The 18,475-nt window shown below is 47.2% G+C and overlaps 1 protein-coding gene across 3 annotated transcripts in view; it reads left to right on the top strand.

The window, feature by feature from the left end:
* The window catches only part of LRRK1 (leucine rich repeat kinase 1), a 164,010-nt gene that overhangs the window by 118,054 nt on the left and 27,481 nt on the right, over window positions 1-18,475 (top strand). For all 3 annotated transcript variants that reach the window (XM_077124020.1, XM_077124021.1, XM_077124022.1), the window contains 7 exons: window positions 1,959-2,123; window positions 3,557-3,729; window positions 4,695-4,815; window positions 5,084-5,243; window positions 5,568-5,844; window positions 15,663-15,834; window positions 18,074-18,237. In XM_077124020.1, coding sequence (XP_076980135.1) covers window positions 1,959-2,123; window positions 3,557-3,729; window positions 4,695-4,815; window positions 5,084-5,243; window positions 5,568-5,844; window positions 15,663-15,834; window positions 18,074-18,237 — 1,232 coding nt within the window. The remainder of the gene's footprint in view (window positions 1-1,958; window positions 2,124-3,556; window positions 3,730-4,694; window positions 4,816-5,083; window positions 5,244-5,567; window positions 5,845-15,662; window positions 15,835-18,073; window positions 18,238-18,475) is intronic.

The raw sequence follows: 18,475 nt of genomic DNA, 5'->3' as shown, positions 1-18,475 counted from the left end.
GGGTGGGAGGGACCCCTCCCTGGGAGCCTGGGGTTTTCTCAGCAGGGGGTCCGGGTGCCAGGATTCCACCCTTCCAGAGGGCTTGTGCGCTGCTCCCAACCTGCTCCCACGAGAGGCCGTGAAGCTTTTCTTGACTTCTATTATGGTTAACTCGAGACTCTAGGCCAGTAACTCCTCATCCTGGCAGTTCATTAGATTCCCTTGGGAAGTATTTAAGGTTAGTGATCCCCAAAAGTTCTGACTCGGATGCTGTGGGTCCAGGTCCCTCCCCAGGGTTGAGAACTACACAGCTGTAGAGAATGAAGCACACCTTCGCCCTAACGAGAAGACCCACCAGGCAGCCCTGGATGAGTGCTCTGTCTTCTCCGTGCATCCCCTGCAAATTTTGAGAATGAGCTTTTAAGCCCTATTTAAGATGAATTCCCCTGGTGAGCCTCTTAGTCTTCCTGTTTTCTATTCAGAATCAGAAATGAAAATGCAATTGCTCTTCCCCTTGAAACAGAAAACTGACACTGTGGAACATTGACAGGTTCTTCATCCCCGGAAGATGGCACGTGACAGTCAGCTAGTTCTCCAAGCCACGTAACGAGCATGTAGAGAGAATGCCTTCCTTTATCTATTGCCTCATTTGCCTGGTGTCACCATGTGACTACATGTGGCTGTACAGGGACCCAAAGTCAGGGAAAATGTGTCAGTGTAGAAAGCCTGTATCTTGCTTGATTTTCCTTGTAGCTCCCATCACAGTGACAGCTAGAGATAAGTTTTGCTGTAGAAGTTTTCAACCAAAAAACAATTTCCAAATCAGCAAACCCAGTTTGAGTAACTAGACATTTAAGCTGAATGTATTTTCCAACCCTGACTTGGAATCTGTTCCTCTGAAGAAGGAGCAGGAGGAGGGAGAGCCTTTCTGTTTGGTCAGGAACAGCCAAAATGACTTCTCTCCCTTAATTTATACCAGGCATTCCCTGAGCACCCTAAAGTGAGCCCAGCGAGAGAAACTGAAAGTTCTCTAATGTAACCAGAATCCTCTGGAATCCCTCTGGCTCTCCTTTTTAAACAATTATTCTTCATTATTTTCTTCCCACTGTTATTTAGCGAATGGTTGTCTGAAGCCTGAGAGGGGAAATTTGTATTTATTTTTATCCCGTCCTTTAGCCTCCATTGCTTTCTGCCATCAGAAAGTTTCCCCTTTGCAAGTTGAAGGAGAAGAAGCCCAGATCTTGTTAACGCTGAGCAGAGCTGGGCATTCAGCTCTGTAACTCTCTCTGTGTGACTGGCTTTTAGCCAGTTTAGAACAGCTGTCCGTTTTGATTTCCATACAGAAAGCAGGTCAGCATGCTCTATCTGGCAGACCAAAGCAGAGCATCAGAGAGATGATTTCTTACTACGGAAAACTGCAGCCTTAGCTTCTCAGGCCAGACTCTGACCTCATAAACGGATAGAGAAACCAGTTTACACAGCCTTTCCCGGCAAGCCGACAGCTAAGCTTTTGTTTGCTTGCCACATCGGGGGAGTTTCCCACATCCTCGGTGGGCGCCAACCTCTGACCTTCAGGAACTTGGCGGCCCATGCAGATGGAGTTTAAGCCTTGAGAACCGAGGTGACGAGTGACATCCGGGGGCTCCAGATGGAGCTTGAGCGATGCCCTCAGAAGTTCCCTAGACACCGATAAACACCAAAGGCCCCTCCAGCGGGAGCCGTCCGCGCCCTGGCCCCTCTGCTGCCCAGTTAGCAGCAGACAGAAGCCTCTAGAAGTCCACCTCCGAGCGGCAGGGCCCCACCCCTCCCTTTGAACACTGATCTCTGAGAGGAACAGCAGGGCCTGGGGAGCTTTCCTCTCGTGTCCTTTACAGGCCCACCCTACTGCAGCGTTAGAACCAGACAGCCGTCTGTGTTTGATTTACCAACAACTCGCCTTTTAAAATGCCTCCTTCTTGTCGCTCTCGTTGCTCAAGTAGGTTGAGTCCGTGGAGTTCAACGTCTGGGACATTGGCGGCCCGGCCAGCATGGCCACTGTCAACCAGTGCTTCTTCACGGACAGGGCACTGTACGTGGTGGTGTGGAACCTGGCGCTGGGGGAGGAGGCCGTGGCCAGCCTCCAGTTCTGGCTGCTGAGCATCGAGGTGAGCCCACGCCGGCCAGCCAGCTCCCAGGGGGCAGCCGAGCGCTCTGGCCACCTCTTGAACCCACCCCCCTTTGCCAAGGAGGACAAACTTATGTTAGAGAAAACATGCTTTGCATATATATATTTGCATATGCATATATTATATGCATTTATATGTATTTTTTTAGTAAAAAATTGTTTTCTTAGCGCCATTGTAGGTTCACACAGAACTCATCCATAAATTACAGAGTTCCCATATACTCACCACACATAGACACAGCTTTCCCTTTTATTAACATTTTGCATTAGTGTGATGCTTCGTTATAGCTGATGCAACAACGTTATTATAATTACCCTATTAATTTTAGCCCACTGCTTACATTAGGGTTCACTGTTTATGTTGCCCACTTTTTAATTGGATTCTCTTTCTATTGTTGGATTATAGTTACTCTTTTTATATTCTGGATTTTAAACCCTCATTGGATATATGGTTTCCAAACATTTCCTCCCATTCTGTAGGTCGCCTTTTTACTTTCTTGATAAAGTCCTCTGATGCACAGACCTTTTTAATTTTGATGAAGACCTTTTGTATATTTTTTCTTCTGTTACTTATGCTTTGAGTGTAAAGTCTAAGAAACCATTGCCTAACAGAAGGTCCTGAAGATGCTTCCCTATGTTTTCTTGTATGACTTTTATAGTTTTGTCCTTATAGGTCAAAATGTCCTTGACCCATTTTGAGTTCCTTGTGTATGGTGTGGGGGCGGGGCCCACCTTCATCCTTCTGCATAGGGCCAGCTGTTTCTCCCAGCACCATTTGCTGCCACCTGTTGTCTCAGGACTGTGGCCACAGCGGGAGGTGGCCCGCTGCCACTGGTTGACCCTTAAGCTGTGTAGGACTGAACGTGGAAGAGGGGTCTGGAATAGGAGGACCCTTTTTTGTCGTTTTTGGTGGAGTCTTTTGCGGATTCTTCCCGCAGGCTCTCTCATCCTCCAGAGTTCCCAGCAGGGTTGATTCCGCCCATCTGTTTAGCTGTCTCTAAGGGGAAGCACTCCCCGAGATGTCTCAGGCCTCCACCTTGGTCACTCTTTCCGTCGGTCTTGCTGTCTTCCCCCAGCGAAGCCCATGGGGTCCTACCAGGCCTGATAGCTGCCAATAATCTTATTATATCTTTATTGACGTAACATTTCCTAAATTTACTAACCTCCACCCTGGAATCCAGAAGGGGAGTGGGCGCCTCCCCAAGCGTCAAGGGGATACTGGTGTGAGCACAGACCCTTTGCCGGGGAGGTGCTAGTGTGATGCCTTCGGGGGTCAGAGCGCTGAGCAGCACTGTGGGGTGAGGCCTGTCCCCCCAGGGCCCTGCGCTCTGCCGGCGCGGGGGCTGACGCCCTTCAGATGCACGCCAGGCCTGCAGGGTTTGCAGGCGTTCAGCGCGGGCTTCTCTCCCGCAGGCCAAGGCCCCCAATGCGGTGGTGCTGGTAGTGGGGACCCACCTGGACTTGATCGAGAGCAAGTTCCGAGTGGAGAGGATCGCGACGCTGCGTGCCTACGTGCTGGCCCTCTGCCGCTCGCCCTCGGGGTCCCGAGCCACGGGCTTCCCCGACATCACTTTCAAACACTTGCAGTGAGTGTCCTCGGCGGTCAGGAAGGACGCCCGAGACCCGCCCGCAGAGGCTGCTGGGCAAAGACGGCCCCTTGGCCACCAGAACAAAGAGGATGGGACCTGCAGACACCCAGAGGGGCTTCCTCGGGGCCCCTGCCCACCCCTGAGGTCCATGCTGAGGGTGCCCAACTTCCACGGGACCAGGGATGTTGGTTCCTGCTTCCAGACCCTGGTCACAGGTTTATCACTTAAGAACCAGCTCCTGGATTGGTCCCCAGGCCTCATGGGAGGCCGTGGAGACTCACTGAGTAGCCCCAGTCCAGGACGGGTGGGGATGGGATGGCACTGCTGGGACCAGCCGCCCTGCGCTTGTCCTTTTCCTAGCTCCTGTCTGGACTCACAGCCACTCTGCCAGACGTGGGGACAGACTATTGCACCCACATAACCAATGATAAGACTGAGGTTCAGAGTCGAAGGAGGGTCCCCTGTGGGAACAAGACACACCTGGTCACAGCCGCACCGGTGGACCTTGGGTCCTGGTTTCTCTCTCTGAGTAGAGTCCCTGGGCGATGGTGCATGGATCAACCTGGGGCACGTCGGCCTGCACAAGGAGGCAGGGACTGCATTCAGGCACTCCTCGAAGCCCTTAAGAAGCCTGTGGCACTGGGATGGCAGGAGCACTGACTACAGCTCAGATGCCTGGGTCGAACCTCAGTCTGCTACTTCCCAGTTTGAGTCCTTGGGAGTCACACTGTACCTCTTAGCCTCAACTTTCCTCCTCTGTAAGATGGACATGTCGGAAAGACAGACTAAAAGGGTCCCCAGCACAGTGCTTTGCACTAAATAAGCCCTTAATAAATTCCTTGTGACCTTTTTTTCACGTTTTCTAGACTTCCTAGTGTCCCACTTGGAAAGACAGGCAAACTGAAATGCTTACTCACCAGGGGTAGGTGCCATGAGTAAGCTCAGATCTTTCCTGCACACAGTGAACTTTCCTGTAAGAGCCTGGAAGGCCAAGAAGGGCTGCGGCAGCTGATTTTCCACGTCACCTGTAGCATGAAGGCTGTGGGTGACACCATCAGCAGCCAGCGGCTCGTCGGGAGGCTGGTAGGTGCCGCCTGGCTCAGCAGGCTAAGCCAAGGGGGCTGGCCCGGGTGCATTTGGGAATCTGCCCTTTGCCTTTGTCTTTATTGCAAAACACATGTGCTGGGTCATCAGGCTTGGTGCTTCCAAGTGTGAGCAGTTTCTTGGAAACTGAAAGGGAAGGGATGGGCAGCAGTAGGACGGGAGGGGGCTGGGGGCTGGGGAGGAGACCTCAGAACCTGAGGGCCCAGCCTCGGTCACCAGCCTGACCCCCTCACCCCACCCCCACCAGATTCCCAGGAGCTACCTGAGCCTCCAGGAGGCTGTCCTGACCGAGCATCAGCAGCGTAGCCAGAGCGATGACGTCCAGTACCTGACCGACCGGCAGCTGGAGCAGCTGGTGGAGCAGACACCGGACAATGACATCAAAGACTACGAGGACCTGCAGTCCGGTGGGCCGGGGCAGGGTCTGGCACGGAGGGGACAGGCATCCCGGGCAGGGCGGGTGACCAGGGGGACACAGGAAGGTACGGGAAGAGAGGGTCAGGAGCCTTGCACCTGTGGGAAACTGAGTCTTCCATGCTTGATAACTCCAGCACAAGTTCCGGGGTCCCCTTAGGGGACCTGCGATCAGGCAGCAGACCCAGTGCTGAGGGTCTGCAGGCATCGGGAGTGCTGGTTTCACCCCAGGAAGGATTTGTGACTCCCCTTGGGAGTGGCATTGCTCACCTTTGGCCTTGTTTCGCTGACACTGCTTCCTCCATGTCTCTGGGCAGCCATCAGCTTCCTCATCGAGACCGGCACCCTGCTGCACTTCCCGGACACCAGCCACGGCCTGCGGAACCTCTACTTCCTCGACCCCATCTGGCTGTCCGAATGTCTGCAGAGGATCTTTCACATTAAGGCCTCCAGGTCGGTGGCCAAGAACGGGGTGATCCGAGCAGAGGATCTCAGGATGCTGCTTGTCGGCACGGGCTTCACGCAGCAGACAGAAGAGCAGTACTTCCAGTTCCTGGCCAAGTTTGAGATCGCCCTGCCCGTCGCCAATGACAGGTGCGGCCGCGGACTGGGCTGGGCAGGGGGGCTCCCTGGAGGAAGGAATGGGGGTCTGAGCCCACCAGAGTGTGTGTGCAACATTTCCAGGGGTCTGGGCTCCCTCGCCTCCCAGGGACAGTGATGGGGCAGGAGCAAGGGGCATTGGCAGGTCTCTCCATTGGCCTTTCCCTCCCGTGCCATGGGCATCTCTTTCCAATGGGTTGAAATAAAATCCAGTGGTTGCAGAGATACAGAAAAATATACAAGAATGGCATTAAAAATCACTCATTTAAGTAGCATGCATGCCTAGATCATCTACTCCATTTTTCTTTGCCAAATGACCAAGCAAATCAAATCCCTTACTCAGTGAACCCCCAAAGGTTTCTGAACGTTTGACTATAATTTATATGCGTCATGCTCCTTGAATCCCTAACACCCTGGTGTACATTTCTTAAGAACAAGGATATTCGCTTATGTAATCACCTAAAGTGCAGCCATCAAGTTTAAGAAATTTAACGTTGATATAAAGCTTATAATCTATATTCCACTTTTTTCATATAGCCTAATAATTTCCTTTTGAGCCTCCTCTCTTCCCTTGTTAGACTCCATCCAGAATCATATACTGCCTTCAACTGCCATTGTCTCTTTAGTTGTGCTTTCTTTTTCCTTTCTTTTTTTTTTTAATTGTGGGACCATAGAGACAACATAAACTTTCCCATCTCACCTGCTACCAAGCATACGATTCAGTGGGATATATCATGTCCACTGTTTTGCCATACCCTCACCACCTTCCATTACTAAAACTTTTCTATCTTCCCAAAAAGAAACCCAACACCCAGTATGCATTAACTTCCCATTCCCTCAGCACCCCTGTCCCCCCATCCCTGCCAACTATACTCAATTTCTGTCTCTGTGGCCTTGCCTGTTTCCAGTATTTTCTTTGTAATTGCCATAGGGCTTCAATTTAACATCCTACATCTGAAACAATCTTTATTCTTTGATACCAACTAATCTTCAACATAAGCTATGTTCCCATATCCTCTGTCCCCCAACCTTTATGGAGTTTTGTCACAACTTACATGTTTATACATCATGAATCCAAAACCACTAATTTATCATAACATTTTTTATGCATTTGCCTTTTAGATCCTGTAGGAAGTAAAAACCAAGAATACAGTAGTACTGGCACTTACATTTACCCATGCCATTTGTGTTTGCAAGCTGCCAGAATGCAATGTACCAGAACTGGAGCAGCTTTTAAAAAGGGGAATTAATAAGTTGCAAGCTTACACTTATAGGCCTATAAAATTGCCCAAACAAAGGCAGATGTAGGCCGATTAAGCTGATTAACAGGCTGTGAATGGTTGGGTTAATTCATAGCATTTCTTTTTTTGAAAGTCTCTAGAGAAAGATACCTTAATTCAAGGAAGGCAGATAAATCAGGAATACCTCTGTCAGCTGGGAAGCCACGTGGCTGGCATCTGCTGCTGGTCCCTTGCTCCTGGGCTCCGTTGCTTTCAGCCTCTGTTCCTGTGGGGACAGAGGAAGCTTCTCCAGGGCTGGCTTTCATCTCTTGGCTTCCCTTGGCTCTTTCTAGGTTCTGGCTTGCTTAACATCTCATGACGATGTCCGCTAGTTTCCAAGCGTCGCCAAACGTCTGTGTCTCTGCTCTCTGCCTGTCAGCTCTCCTCTAAAGTTTCTGTCAGCTCCATCATTTCTGTCATTTCTGGCTTTCTCTATAATGCTGCTTCTTTTAAAGGACTCAAGTAAACTAATCAAGACCCACCTGGATTGGGTGGAGTCACATCTCCATCTAATCAAAGGACACACAAGTGGGCTTGTCACAGCTCTGTGGAGATAATCTAATCAAAAGTTCGTAACCTACAGTGTTGAATTAGGATTAAAAGAAACAGCTGCTTCCACAAGATTGGATCAGGATTAAAACATGGCTTTTCTGGGGTATATAATACTTTCAAACCGGCACACCATTATTCTTACTGGAGATCTTTATTTCTTCCTGCAGCTTTGATCTATTATCTTTTATCCCTTCTTTTCAACCTCTAGAACTCCCTTTAGCATCTCTTATAGGGTCAGCTTAGTGGTGACAAACTCCTTTTTTTTTTTCCTGGGAATGCCTTAATCGCGCCTTCATTTTGGAAAAAATAGTTTTGCCAGAAACAGAAATCTTAGTTGGCTATTTTTTGCTCTCAGCACTTTAAAAATGTGATCCCACCGCCTTCTTGCCTTCATGGTTTCTCATGAGAACTCAACTCTTTTTTTTTTTTTTGCACTTGTTGAATCTTCCATCTTATCCTTTAGTTTTTATTTTGTCAAATCTTGAGTCTTTATTTACTTTTTTTAAACATTTTTATTGAAATATCTTTACGCACATGCAAAGTGTACAATCGGTAGCTCACAATATCATCACAAAGTTGTGTATTCATCACCATGGTCATTTTTAGAATATTTGCATCACTCCAGAAAAAGAAATAACAAGGAAAAATCCATACATCCCATACCCCTTACCCCACCATTGACCACTGGTATTGCAATCTACCCAATTTTTTTTACCTCCTTATATTCCCCCCTATTATTTATTTATTTATTGTCATATTTTTTACTTATCTATCCGTACCCTGCATAAAGGGGAAAGCAGCCACTAGGTTTTCACAATCACACGATCAACATTGTAAAAGCTATATTGTTATAGTTATATGAGTCAAGGCTACCAGAACACAGCTCTACAGTTTCAGGTACTTCCCTCCAGCCTCTCCAATACTCCACAAAAGGGATGTCTATATAATGCATAAGAATAACCTCCAGGAAAACCTCTGTTTAAAATCTCTCAGGCACTGAAACTTTGTTTTATCTCATTTCTCTCTTCCCGCCTTTTGGTTAAGAAGACTTCCTCAATCCCATGGTGCTGGGTCCTGGCTCATCCCCAGGAGTCATCACATCTCACATTGCCAAGGAAATCTACACCCCTGGGAGTCATATCCCATATAGAGGGGAAGGCAGTGAATTCATCTGCTGAACTGGCTTAGAGAGAGAGAGGCCACATCTGAGCAACAAAAGAGGCTCTCTGGGGGTGGCTCTTAGGCATAATTATAAGTAGGCTTAACTTCTCCTTAGCAGGAATAAGTTTCATGGGGGTGAGCCCCATGAGCAGTGGCTCAGTCTAATGAATTGGTTGTCCCCACTGCTTGCGAGAATATCAGGAATTCCCCAGATGGGAAAGTTGACTATTTCCCCCTTTCTCCTCAGTCCCCCAAAGGGACATTGCAAATACTTTTTTATTATCTGCCCAAATTACTCTGGGATGTATCAGGGCGTCACACTAACATGTAAAAATAAACAAGATCTCACTCCCTATTCAAGATTCCATGTGATTATGGTGTTGGAACAAACTGTCCATACTGGTTAGATTAGATAATATGCTACCCAAAATATATTTTTTGCACCAAATAAACATCTTTTCCTTTGATTTCACACAGAAGTTGAAGTTTTAAAATATAGACTACATCATCCTTCACCCTGTATTCTGATTTACCTTGGTCCCATCCAAATCAGCTTCATTCATATCTGTAGTGGAAGTCTGGAGAAATCAACCCTTAATCTTATTCAGACTCTTTTGTAGGTGACATGTTTCTTCTCTCTTGCAGCTTTCAGAATTCTCTCTATATCTTTGGCTTTTGACAATTTGATTATAATATGGTGTGGTGTGGGTCTTTTCAGGGTTATCCTGTTCAGAGTTCATTGAGCATTTTAGATGTGTGTATTCATTACTTTCATTAAATTTGAGAAGTGTTCAGCCATCATATCTCTGAATATACTCTCTGCCCCTTTCTCTTTCTTTTTTTCCTTCCAGGGCTCCCACAATTTGTGTATTGTTACACTTGATGGTGTCCCGCAGATTCCTCAGGTCCTGTTCACTTTTCTTCATTCTTGCCTCTTTCTGCCCCTCGTAATGAATGATTTCAATTCTCTGATCTTCTGGTTCACTGATTCTTTCTTCTGCCAGCTCCAATCTTCTGTTGAACCCCTCTAGGGAATTTTAAATTTCTCTTACTGTGGTCCTCAGCCCTGTTTGGTTCCTTTTCATAATATCCATTGCTCCATTGGTATTTTCTTTGTGTTCAGCTATCATTTTCCTGATTTATGGTAGTTCTTTGTCAATGTTTTCCTTTAGGAATTTGAGCATGATTAGGACTATTTTTTTAAAGTCTTTGTCTGGTTTATATCCTAGGTCTGGTCCTCACTGATAATTTTTAATGCTTTAATTTTATCCTTTACATACTTTAATTTTATCCTTTACATGAGCCCTCTGGTCCTGTTTCTTTGTATGTTTTATAATGTTTGGTAGAAACGTGGACATTTTGATATTTTAATGTGTTAAAGTTGGAATTTAGACTTGGAGGCATCTATCTCTTAACCTTATATCCAGCTAGTGTTATGACAGAGCTTCCCTTGAATATCAGAAGTTAACACAAAAAAAAGGGAAAAAAGAAAACGCTTTTACCAGTCTTTGCAGATTGCCTTGAAGGGCATTTCTTCAGCCTTATCCATACAGTGAATCTAGAGAACAGCTCCAGACCAAAGCATAGGGGTCTTCCTCATCCATTCTGCACTCATATGCGTGTAACCCTAAGAATTCCCATTTACACTGATACAAATCTTCCCTCTTCCCTCGGAAACAGTTTCCTCATGATCCTGGGCATGACACTGTTTGCCCTACAGCCAGTGATTCCTTGCCCCTGGCAGCATGTCCTGACTGTTCTCCCACTATGTTCTATATGCAGGGCCAGTTCTGGGTGGCAAATCCCTCAAGCCATCACCAGACAGCTTGGGCCAGACATACATGCTCCTAGAATGGCCACGAGGGTTACTCTGCTTCCTCTGGAACCAGGGCCAGGGATCCACACACTGGGAGCATGAGCTGGCTCCATGCTAAGCCAGTGAAAGGGTGGAGAGAGGCCAGCCAGGGTGCCAGGAGATCCTCCTGCTTTTGTATAGCTTTTCATGATATGGCACTTGCCCTGTTACTGAAGCTTTGAAAAGGATGTTTCTGCCAGTTCTTTTTCTTTCTTTTATTTTTTTTTTATTTTTTGCAAATTTCTTATTCAAGAAAACAAACAATATGCTTTAGAGCATATTGTTCTAAATCTACCAACAATGGATATCTTAGTTAGCCTAACCATAAGCATATTTAAATCAAGTATCCATATAATCATTGTAAAGCCTATGTTTGCACAGTAAGTTTCATGAGCCAATTTAAAATTTAGTGTTTCTGCCAGTTCTTAATGGTTGTTGAAAACTTCTATGGGGGAATGGAAACCCAAAGTCTCATTCTGCCATCTTGATTGGCGCATGTATCTCTCAGTGTGGTTTTGTTTTGTTTTTCAACATTTTTTATTGTGAAACATAACATATATACAAAAAAGCAACAAATTTCCAAGTATAATCTAACAAGTAGTTATAGAACATATTTTAAAGTTTGATATGGGTTACAATTCCATGATTTTTTGTTTTTTCTTCTAGCTGCTCTAGACACTGGAGACCAACAGAAATATCAATATAATGATTCCGAAGTCTTACTCATTTGTTAAGTCCTATCTTTTCTGTTATACTTCTCCTTCTCTTTAAATGACACATATACATAAAAGCAAAAATTTCAAAGTACATTGCAGCAATTAGTTGTAGAACAGATTTCAGAGTTTGGTATGGATTACAATTCCACAATTTTAGGTTCTTATTTCTAGCTGCTCTAAGTTACTGGCAGCTAAAAGAAATATCAATATAAGGATTCGGCAATCATACTCGTTTGTTAAACCCCACCTCTGTATAACTCCGCCATCACCTTTGATCTTTCTCCCATTCTTTAGGAGTATCTGGGCTATGCTCATTCTACATTTTTCATGTTGGAAGAAGCTATTGATAATATGGGATAGGGGAATGGAACTAGTTGATGTTCTGGAAGGGCTGGCCCCTCTGCATTTCAGGACTTATCTGGTCCAGGGACCTATCTAGAGGCTGTAGACTTTGGGAAGTTGCCCTAGTGCATGGAACATTTATGGAATTGTATATATTGCCCTAGGTGTTCTTTAGAATTGGCAGGAATAGTTTTGGTTACAGTTTGGCAAGTTATGATAGGTAGCAATGTCTAACTGAAGCTTGTGTGAGAGTGACTGCCAGAATAGCCTCTCGACTCTAGTTGAACTTCCTCAGCCACTGATACCTTATTTGTTACAGTTCTTTTCCCCCTTTTGATCACGATGGGATTGTTGATCCCATGGTACCAGGGCCAGGCTCATCCCTGGGAGTCATCTCCCACACCACCAAGGAGATCCTTTCATCCCTGGATGTCATGTCCTATGTATGGGGGAGGGCAGTGTTTGGGCTTAGAGAGGCCACAATAGAGCAACAAAAGAAGTCCTATCTCAGAATACTTTTCCTCAGCACATCTGCAACGTCTCTTATACTGTGTGAGGTAACATGGGCAGCTTCCAGTATTAGAACTTGGATGTCTTTGACAGCCTATCATACCCTACTATACTCTCCACCTTTGTTCTTCTTTTTCCAGATGACTTTGGTTACTCTGGGTCTTTTGCATTTCCATCTAAATTTTAGAATTAGTGTGTCTGTTTCTATCAAAGCCAATATTATTATGCTTGATTATTCTGTAAACCCACAACTTCTCTAATAAAGAAAAAAAGGCAATATTGATATTGCATCACATCCAGAGATCAAAGAGAACTGATTCCTTAACATATTGTCTTCCACTCTCTGAACATGGTTTATCTTTCCATTTATCTTGATCTTTTCTAAATTTCTCTCCATGATGTTTTGCAGTTTTCAGTGTTCAGATTCTGTGCATGTTTTTGTTAAATTTATTTGTACATAATTTGTATTCTTTGTTATTATAATGATGATGTATTCTTAAGTTTAAGAACCTCTAAGGGATATAATTATGTTCCCCCTTCACTATTCTCTGTGTTCTTTTTTGTATGTTTTGCTTCTACATAGATGATAAGACCCACAATACTGTGTTATCATTTTTGTATGAGCAATTAAACAATCAATAGCCTTTTAAGAAATTAGGAAACAATAGTTTACCATTTGTTTCAGTTTGCTAAAACTGCCAGAATGCAATATACCAGAAATGGGTTGGGTTGTTTTTGTTTTGTTTTGTTTTGTTTTGCTTTTGCATTGCCAGGCACCAGAATCGAACCTATGTCTCTGGCATGGCAGGCAAGAACTCTGCCTGCTGAGCCACTGTGGCCTGCCCTGGGTTGGCTTTTAAAATGGGGATTTATTAGCTTTCAGATTTACAGTTCTAAGGCCATGAAAATGTCCAAATTAAGACATCAGCAGGACAATACCTTCTTTGAAGAAAGGTTACAGGCTCCTCTGTCACATGGACATGGCGTTGTCCACTGGTCTTTCTCTCCTGGGTTTCATCACTTCAGCTTCTGATTTCAGTGGCTTCCTCTCTGAGCTTCTGTGGGTCCTCTCTTAGTTTCTCTTTGTTTTCATAGATTTTCTCTATGAGCTTCTTTTGGTTTTCTCTCTCTGCTTCTGCATGTGTTTTATCCTCTCATAAAGAACTCCAATAGAAGGATTAAGACCCACCTTGAGTGGGCTGGGTCTCATCTCATTGAAATAACCTAACCCCAAGGTCCCCCCCCCCCCCCCCCCCACAACAGGCCTGCACCTACAGGAATGAAATAAAAGAGCATGGCTTTTCCAGGGTACATAACAGCTTCAAACCGGCACACCATTTCTGGCGTGAGTCCTTCCTTCCTGTAGATCTGCGTTTCCTCTGGTATTATCTCCCCTCGGCGGAAAGAATTTTGTGGCAACTTTATTTGTATGAAAATGTCTTTATTGCACTCTCATTTTTTATGGATATTTGTCCTGAACATAGAATTCTGGGTTGACAAGTGGTTTTATTTAGTTTTGTTTTTTCTCTCAGCACTTTAAAGATGCGATTCCATTGTCTTCTGGCCCAGAGGGGATCTTCCACCCCAAACCCACCATAAGAGCACCCCTGGCCCACTTCTGATTGTGGTGCCTGATTGACCTGTCAATGACCCTTCCCCCCACCCCGTGCCTTAATCCAGGGACCTCTAGGAACCTCCTGCCCTGCCAGGAGCTCTCCTGCTGTCCTCCTGTGGCCCTTGGATTCCTCCACTTGTTGCTTTTTGTCTTTCTGCCCAGAGACCCCCTGTATGCCGTCAGGCTCTTGACCTAGGGCAGGGCTGGACCATGCCTTTCTCTGCAGCCAAACCAAAAAGCTCACACCCTGGGGTGGGACCCCTGAGGGGGCAGGCAGAGCCTGTGGTTCAGAGGCCAGCTGGCTGCCTAGGCCCCAGGTTAGGCTCCGATATGACCCACTTGGTACCCAGGCCCTCCTGGTGCTGGCTTCAGTGTCAGCCACTTCCCAGGTCTGATGCTGGTGTTGGCCAGAAGGCAGCAGCCAGGATCCCAAATTCACAGGCCTTTTGCGAGCCACGCATCATTCCATCACCACACTGTTCCCACAACCCCAGAGCCCCATGGAGATGCCCGACAGAGACTCTGGGCAGCTGGCTTGGACCCGTGTGGCCAGCCTAGAGATGTCCTTGGCACTCCCCTGGCCTCCTGGGAGACTGTCCTGAGCCCCAGTATGAGGGATACCATGCGTGGAATCCTAAAAAGAGAAACCCTGAAGAGGAATCCAAACTCCTCATGGCTCCCTCATACCCGGCCCGGGGTTGTCCTTGGCTTTGATGCATGAGAGCTGTTGACTGGGTGGGGGAGACCCACTGCACAGCCTCCAGTCTGGGCTCAACACCCCTTCCCATGTCACGGGAGAGGAAGCAGGACTCAGCAAGGCTAAGCAGGTGGCTCAAGACAGAGCACACACGAGGTTCGAGCCTGGAGTTCAAGCCTGTGCACTCAGCCAGCCCGGCTGTCGCTGAATTTTCCTGGCAACACATGTTAGGGGCTAATTTCCCAAAGGTTCTAAAGACATTCATTGGGCCTGAGCTGATTTATGCTAAAGGGTTAGGAAAGCTAAGAAAAAGCCTTTGCTAAGAAAAGTGTCCAGCACTTACACAGCCAAGATGGGTGCCCATGGGCTCATGGAGGGACCCAGGGACACCCCCCACTCCCCATCGCTCCACCAGCATTCAGGGGATGCTGGTTTTCAGACCGGCTCTTTGAGGGTTTTTGCTGTAACTGTTTTAAAATGACGACAGAACGGAACTTCGCTCTGACAGAGCACTGCAGCATTTTTACGATAAGCAAAAGCATTTTCATGCAACATCCCTGATGTGCACACAGTCTCGTTCTAACTTTTAAGGCCGATTGTGTTGTCTTGACTGGCCAAGAACAATAAATAGCACCGGAGGCTCAAAGCATTACTCCGACCCCAATATCGACACTGTCCTTGGAACTGTGCAGCTGTGTTTGTGTTTCTAAATTTTAAGCGATTCCCCAATCCCAGCCCAGTTTAGGAAGCGTCGACTCTGATTCGGTCTTGTCTGACATTTTTTATGGCCACAGATGGTTTCAGGATATGTTTTCTCCCTGGAGCATTGCTCTGGCCTCTATCCTAGAAACCGCGATAAATATATTCGGCGTGCCCATCTTCGTTGTCCTTTGGAGCAGTTATTCTCAGCATATGAAACACCTTCTCTTTCTAAAATTAAAATTTCACAGGCCCCCCGAGGAAGCAACAGCAGCAGCCTGAAGTTTCCAGCAGGGCCTGCCCCAGCCCCAGTCACCCACAGGGCCAAGTCTTGCAGCTGAGAACTTGGGCTGCAGGCTCACCGGCCCCCTTTGCTGTGTTTCAGCTACCTCCTGCCACATCTCCTCCCGTCCAAGCCCGGCCTGGACACCCACAGCCTGCGGCACCCCACGGCCAACACCATCCAGAGGGTGTTCAAGATGAGCTTCGTACCTGTTGGCTTCTGGCAAAGGTTTATAGCCCGGATGCTCATCAGTTTAGCAGAGATGGACCTCCAGGTAGCCACAACTCCTGCTTCATGGGGGGTGCTTTGCTGGTGAGAGCCCATCCAAGCCCGAAGCTCCCATCCCCTGTGGGAAGGAGCCTACCCTGCCTTCTCTGGGTCCTGGGACTCGTTTGAACTCAAATCAGCACTTTCCTGACTTCAGTCAGACACCCTATTTTAGAGTCTTAAGATCGTTCTCAAGATTAGCCACATCAGATTCCCCCATTGGGCTCCTTGGAACACAAATTGCAGGGCCATTGCAGAGGCTCTGACTCAGAAGGGCAGAGAAGAGCCCAAGGGTTTGCATTTCTAACAGTTTCCCAGGTTATAACGGCTGTTGCTTAGGAATAATGCCTGGCTAAAGATCCCTGGTCCTGCCACCCTGTCTATACCCTGGAATCACCCGGGGAGCTTTTAAATTTAAGGCACAGACCATTTAAACCAGACTCTTCGGGGCTGGGAAGGTGTCAGTATTCTTTAATTGTGATTGCAGTGTACAGCCAGGGTTGGGAACCACTGGGACAAAACTCAAATTTGATTTGCAACAGTGAGACCCTCACCCAAGGAGTTATTTGCTGTGGGTGCACCTGGGGTTACTGAAATGCGTCACAACTGTCGGTCAAATGGAATTCCGTGCACAGCCATATCATGGAAGTGTCATTCACCTAGAGCGGCAGTTCTCAGAGTGGGGCTCCTGGGCCAACAGTGGCAGCCTCACCCGGGAACTTGCTAGAAAATCAAAATCTCCAGCCCACCCCAAACCCCCTGCATCGGAAACTCCTGGGATGGAGCCCAGGAGTCTGTTTCAAAGCCCTCCAAGGGATTCTGACCCATTCTACACTTTGAGAATCATGGGCATAAAATCCTGACTGTGGAGTAGTAATTAAACTCTAAACTCTAGATAAGTGGGTTGTTGTTTTTTTTCTTTTACCATATTCTCATTAGAAAACCCTTATGGGATTGTAACTTCTTGGCTACGTAAAAATATTCTTTGATCTTCCCATTTTGCTGAAATGATAAAAAAAAATCAATAAATAAATGCATGAGGCCGAAAATCGTAAATTTTGCAGCATATGCTGGCAGTCAGTAGGACCCGTCTGTAGAGCCAAGAGGAGGGATTCCCATTCCATCCCATTGCCCTCCCTGTGAACTCTTCCTCCCGCCTGGGGTTCTAAGTGGGAGGTCAGTGGAGCGGCTTCGTGTGAGGCCCGAGCTCCAAGTGGGGCCCAGTGCGGGGTGGGGGTGGGGGGCAGCAAACCCAGATGGGTGCGGAGGCAGGAGCCCTTCCCAGCAGCATCCCTCCCAGGGACTTAAAAAAGAAGTCCTATTGAAATTCAGATGGCTGGTGGCAGAGAGGCAAAAGGATATTCAGCAAAGGGATGCAAATTCGAGCAGCAGTGAGCTGCCACTTTGTGTGGGTCAAATTCGCAGAGTTCACCCACACTGTGGGTCAGGGTATAAGATGGTGCAGTCATTTCCTCAGTCTCCACCCAGGGCCTTAAAATGTTCAGCCCTCTTTGCTCTAACAGTCCTACTGCTAAACATCTGAAGCGAGGATATCATTTGAAATCGGAGAAAGCCTCGTGCTTGTGCACGTTCCTGGCTGCTTATTTGAGGCGGCCAAACATTGGAAGCAGCGGAAGCATCCAAACAGTAGGAAATGATTTGGGAAAGTCTGTACCTGAGAGAATCTTAAAGATTTACCAAAAAAAAAGAATATTCAGAGTGAATTTTTTAACGATATTGAAAAAGCAAAGTTTAAAAAAGTTTCCAAAGTGAGAAGTCAAATATGGCCTCCGCTGTTTTTAAATATATATACAAATCCCGGTGCCTGCCCATGCAAAAAAATAAAAATAAAAATATGCATAAATAGAAAAACACCCAGAATAAAATATACTAAAATGCTCTCTCTGCTTCATGTTAAACTGACGTCTTCTTTTCTTCCTTACCTTTTTTTTTTGTCCCTCTCTATTTCCCACATTTTCTGAGTAAGTTTTCACTTGTAAAATCGGGGCGGGGGCGTGGAGATTTTGGAGGAAAGCCTGCTTCCCGTCCTCTGGGAAGAGTGTGTGTCCGGAGCGTCCTGGGGACCTTGGGCTAGCGTGGCGTTGGCTCTGGCGGCAGCAGGAGGGGCGCTGGGAACGGCCATGCTCTTTCATCCAGGCCGGGACCCCGCCGGCCCCCTCGGAGCTCTGCCCACGGCCGCTGCCGAGCCCAGAATGCTTAAGTGGCATCTTTTCTCTGTCTTTCAGCTTTTCGAAAACAAGAAGAATACCAAAAGCAGGAACCGGAAAGTCACCATTTATAGTTTCACAGGAAACCAGAGGAATCGCTGTAGCACCTTCAGGGTGAAGAGAAACCAGACCATCTACTGGCAGGAAGGCCTTCTGGTCACCTTTGACGGGGGCTACCTCAGGTGGAGCCTTCTGGGAGCCTCCCCCCCACCCCCGGCTGGTCGGCGTGCTGGGCCACTGTCCGGCCAGGACCCCTCGGGGTCCAGACCTCTGGCAAGCCCCACCTCCACCCCACCAAGGTCCCTGGAGGACCCCGTGTCCTCCCTCCCCTATGCTTGGCTTGAGGGACAAGCAGGTGGTGGCTGGAGGAAGGGGATGGAGGCATTGGGTGTGGAAAGGTGAGCGAGAAAATAGTGGTCG

The sequence above is a fragment of the Tamandua tetradactyla genome, chromosome 12, assembly GCF_023851605.1.
Source record: "Tamandua tetradactyla isolate mTamTet1 chromosome 12, mTamTet1.pri, whole genome shotgun sequence".
In the NCBI taxonomy this organism is placed as follows: domain Eukaryota; kingdom Metazoa; phylum Chordata; class Mammalia; order Pilosa; family Myrmecophagidae; genus Tamandua; species Tamandua tetradactyla.
This window is presented reverse-complemented; position numbering and strand designations above follow the sequence as displayed.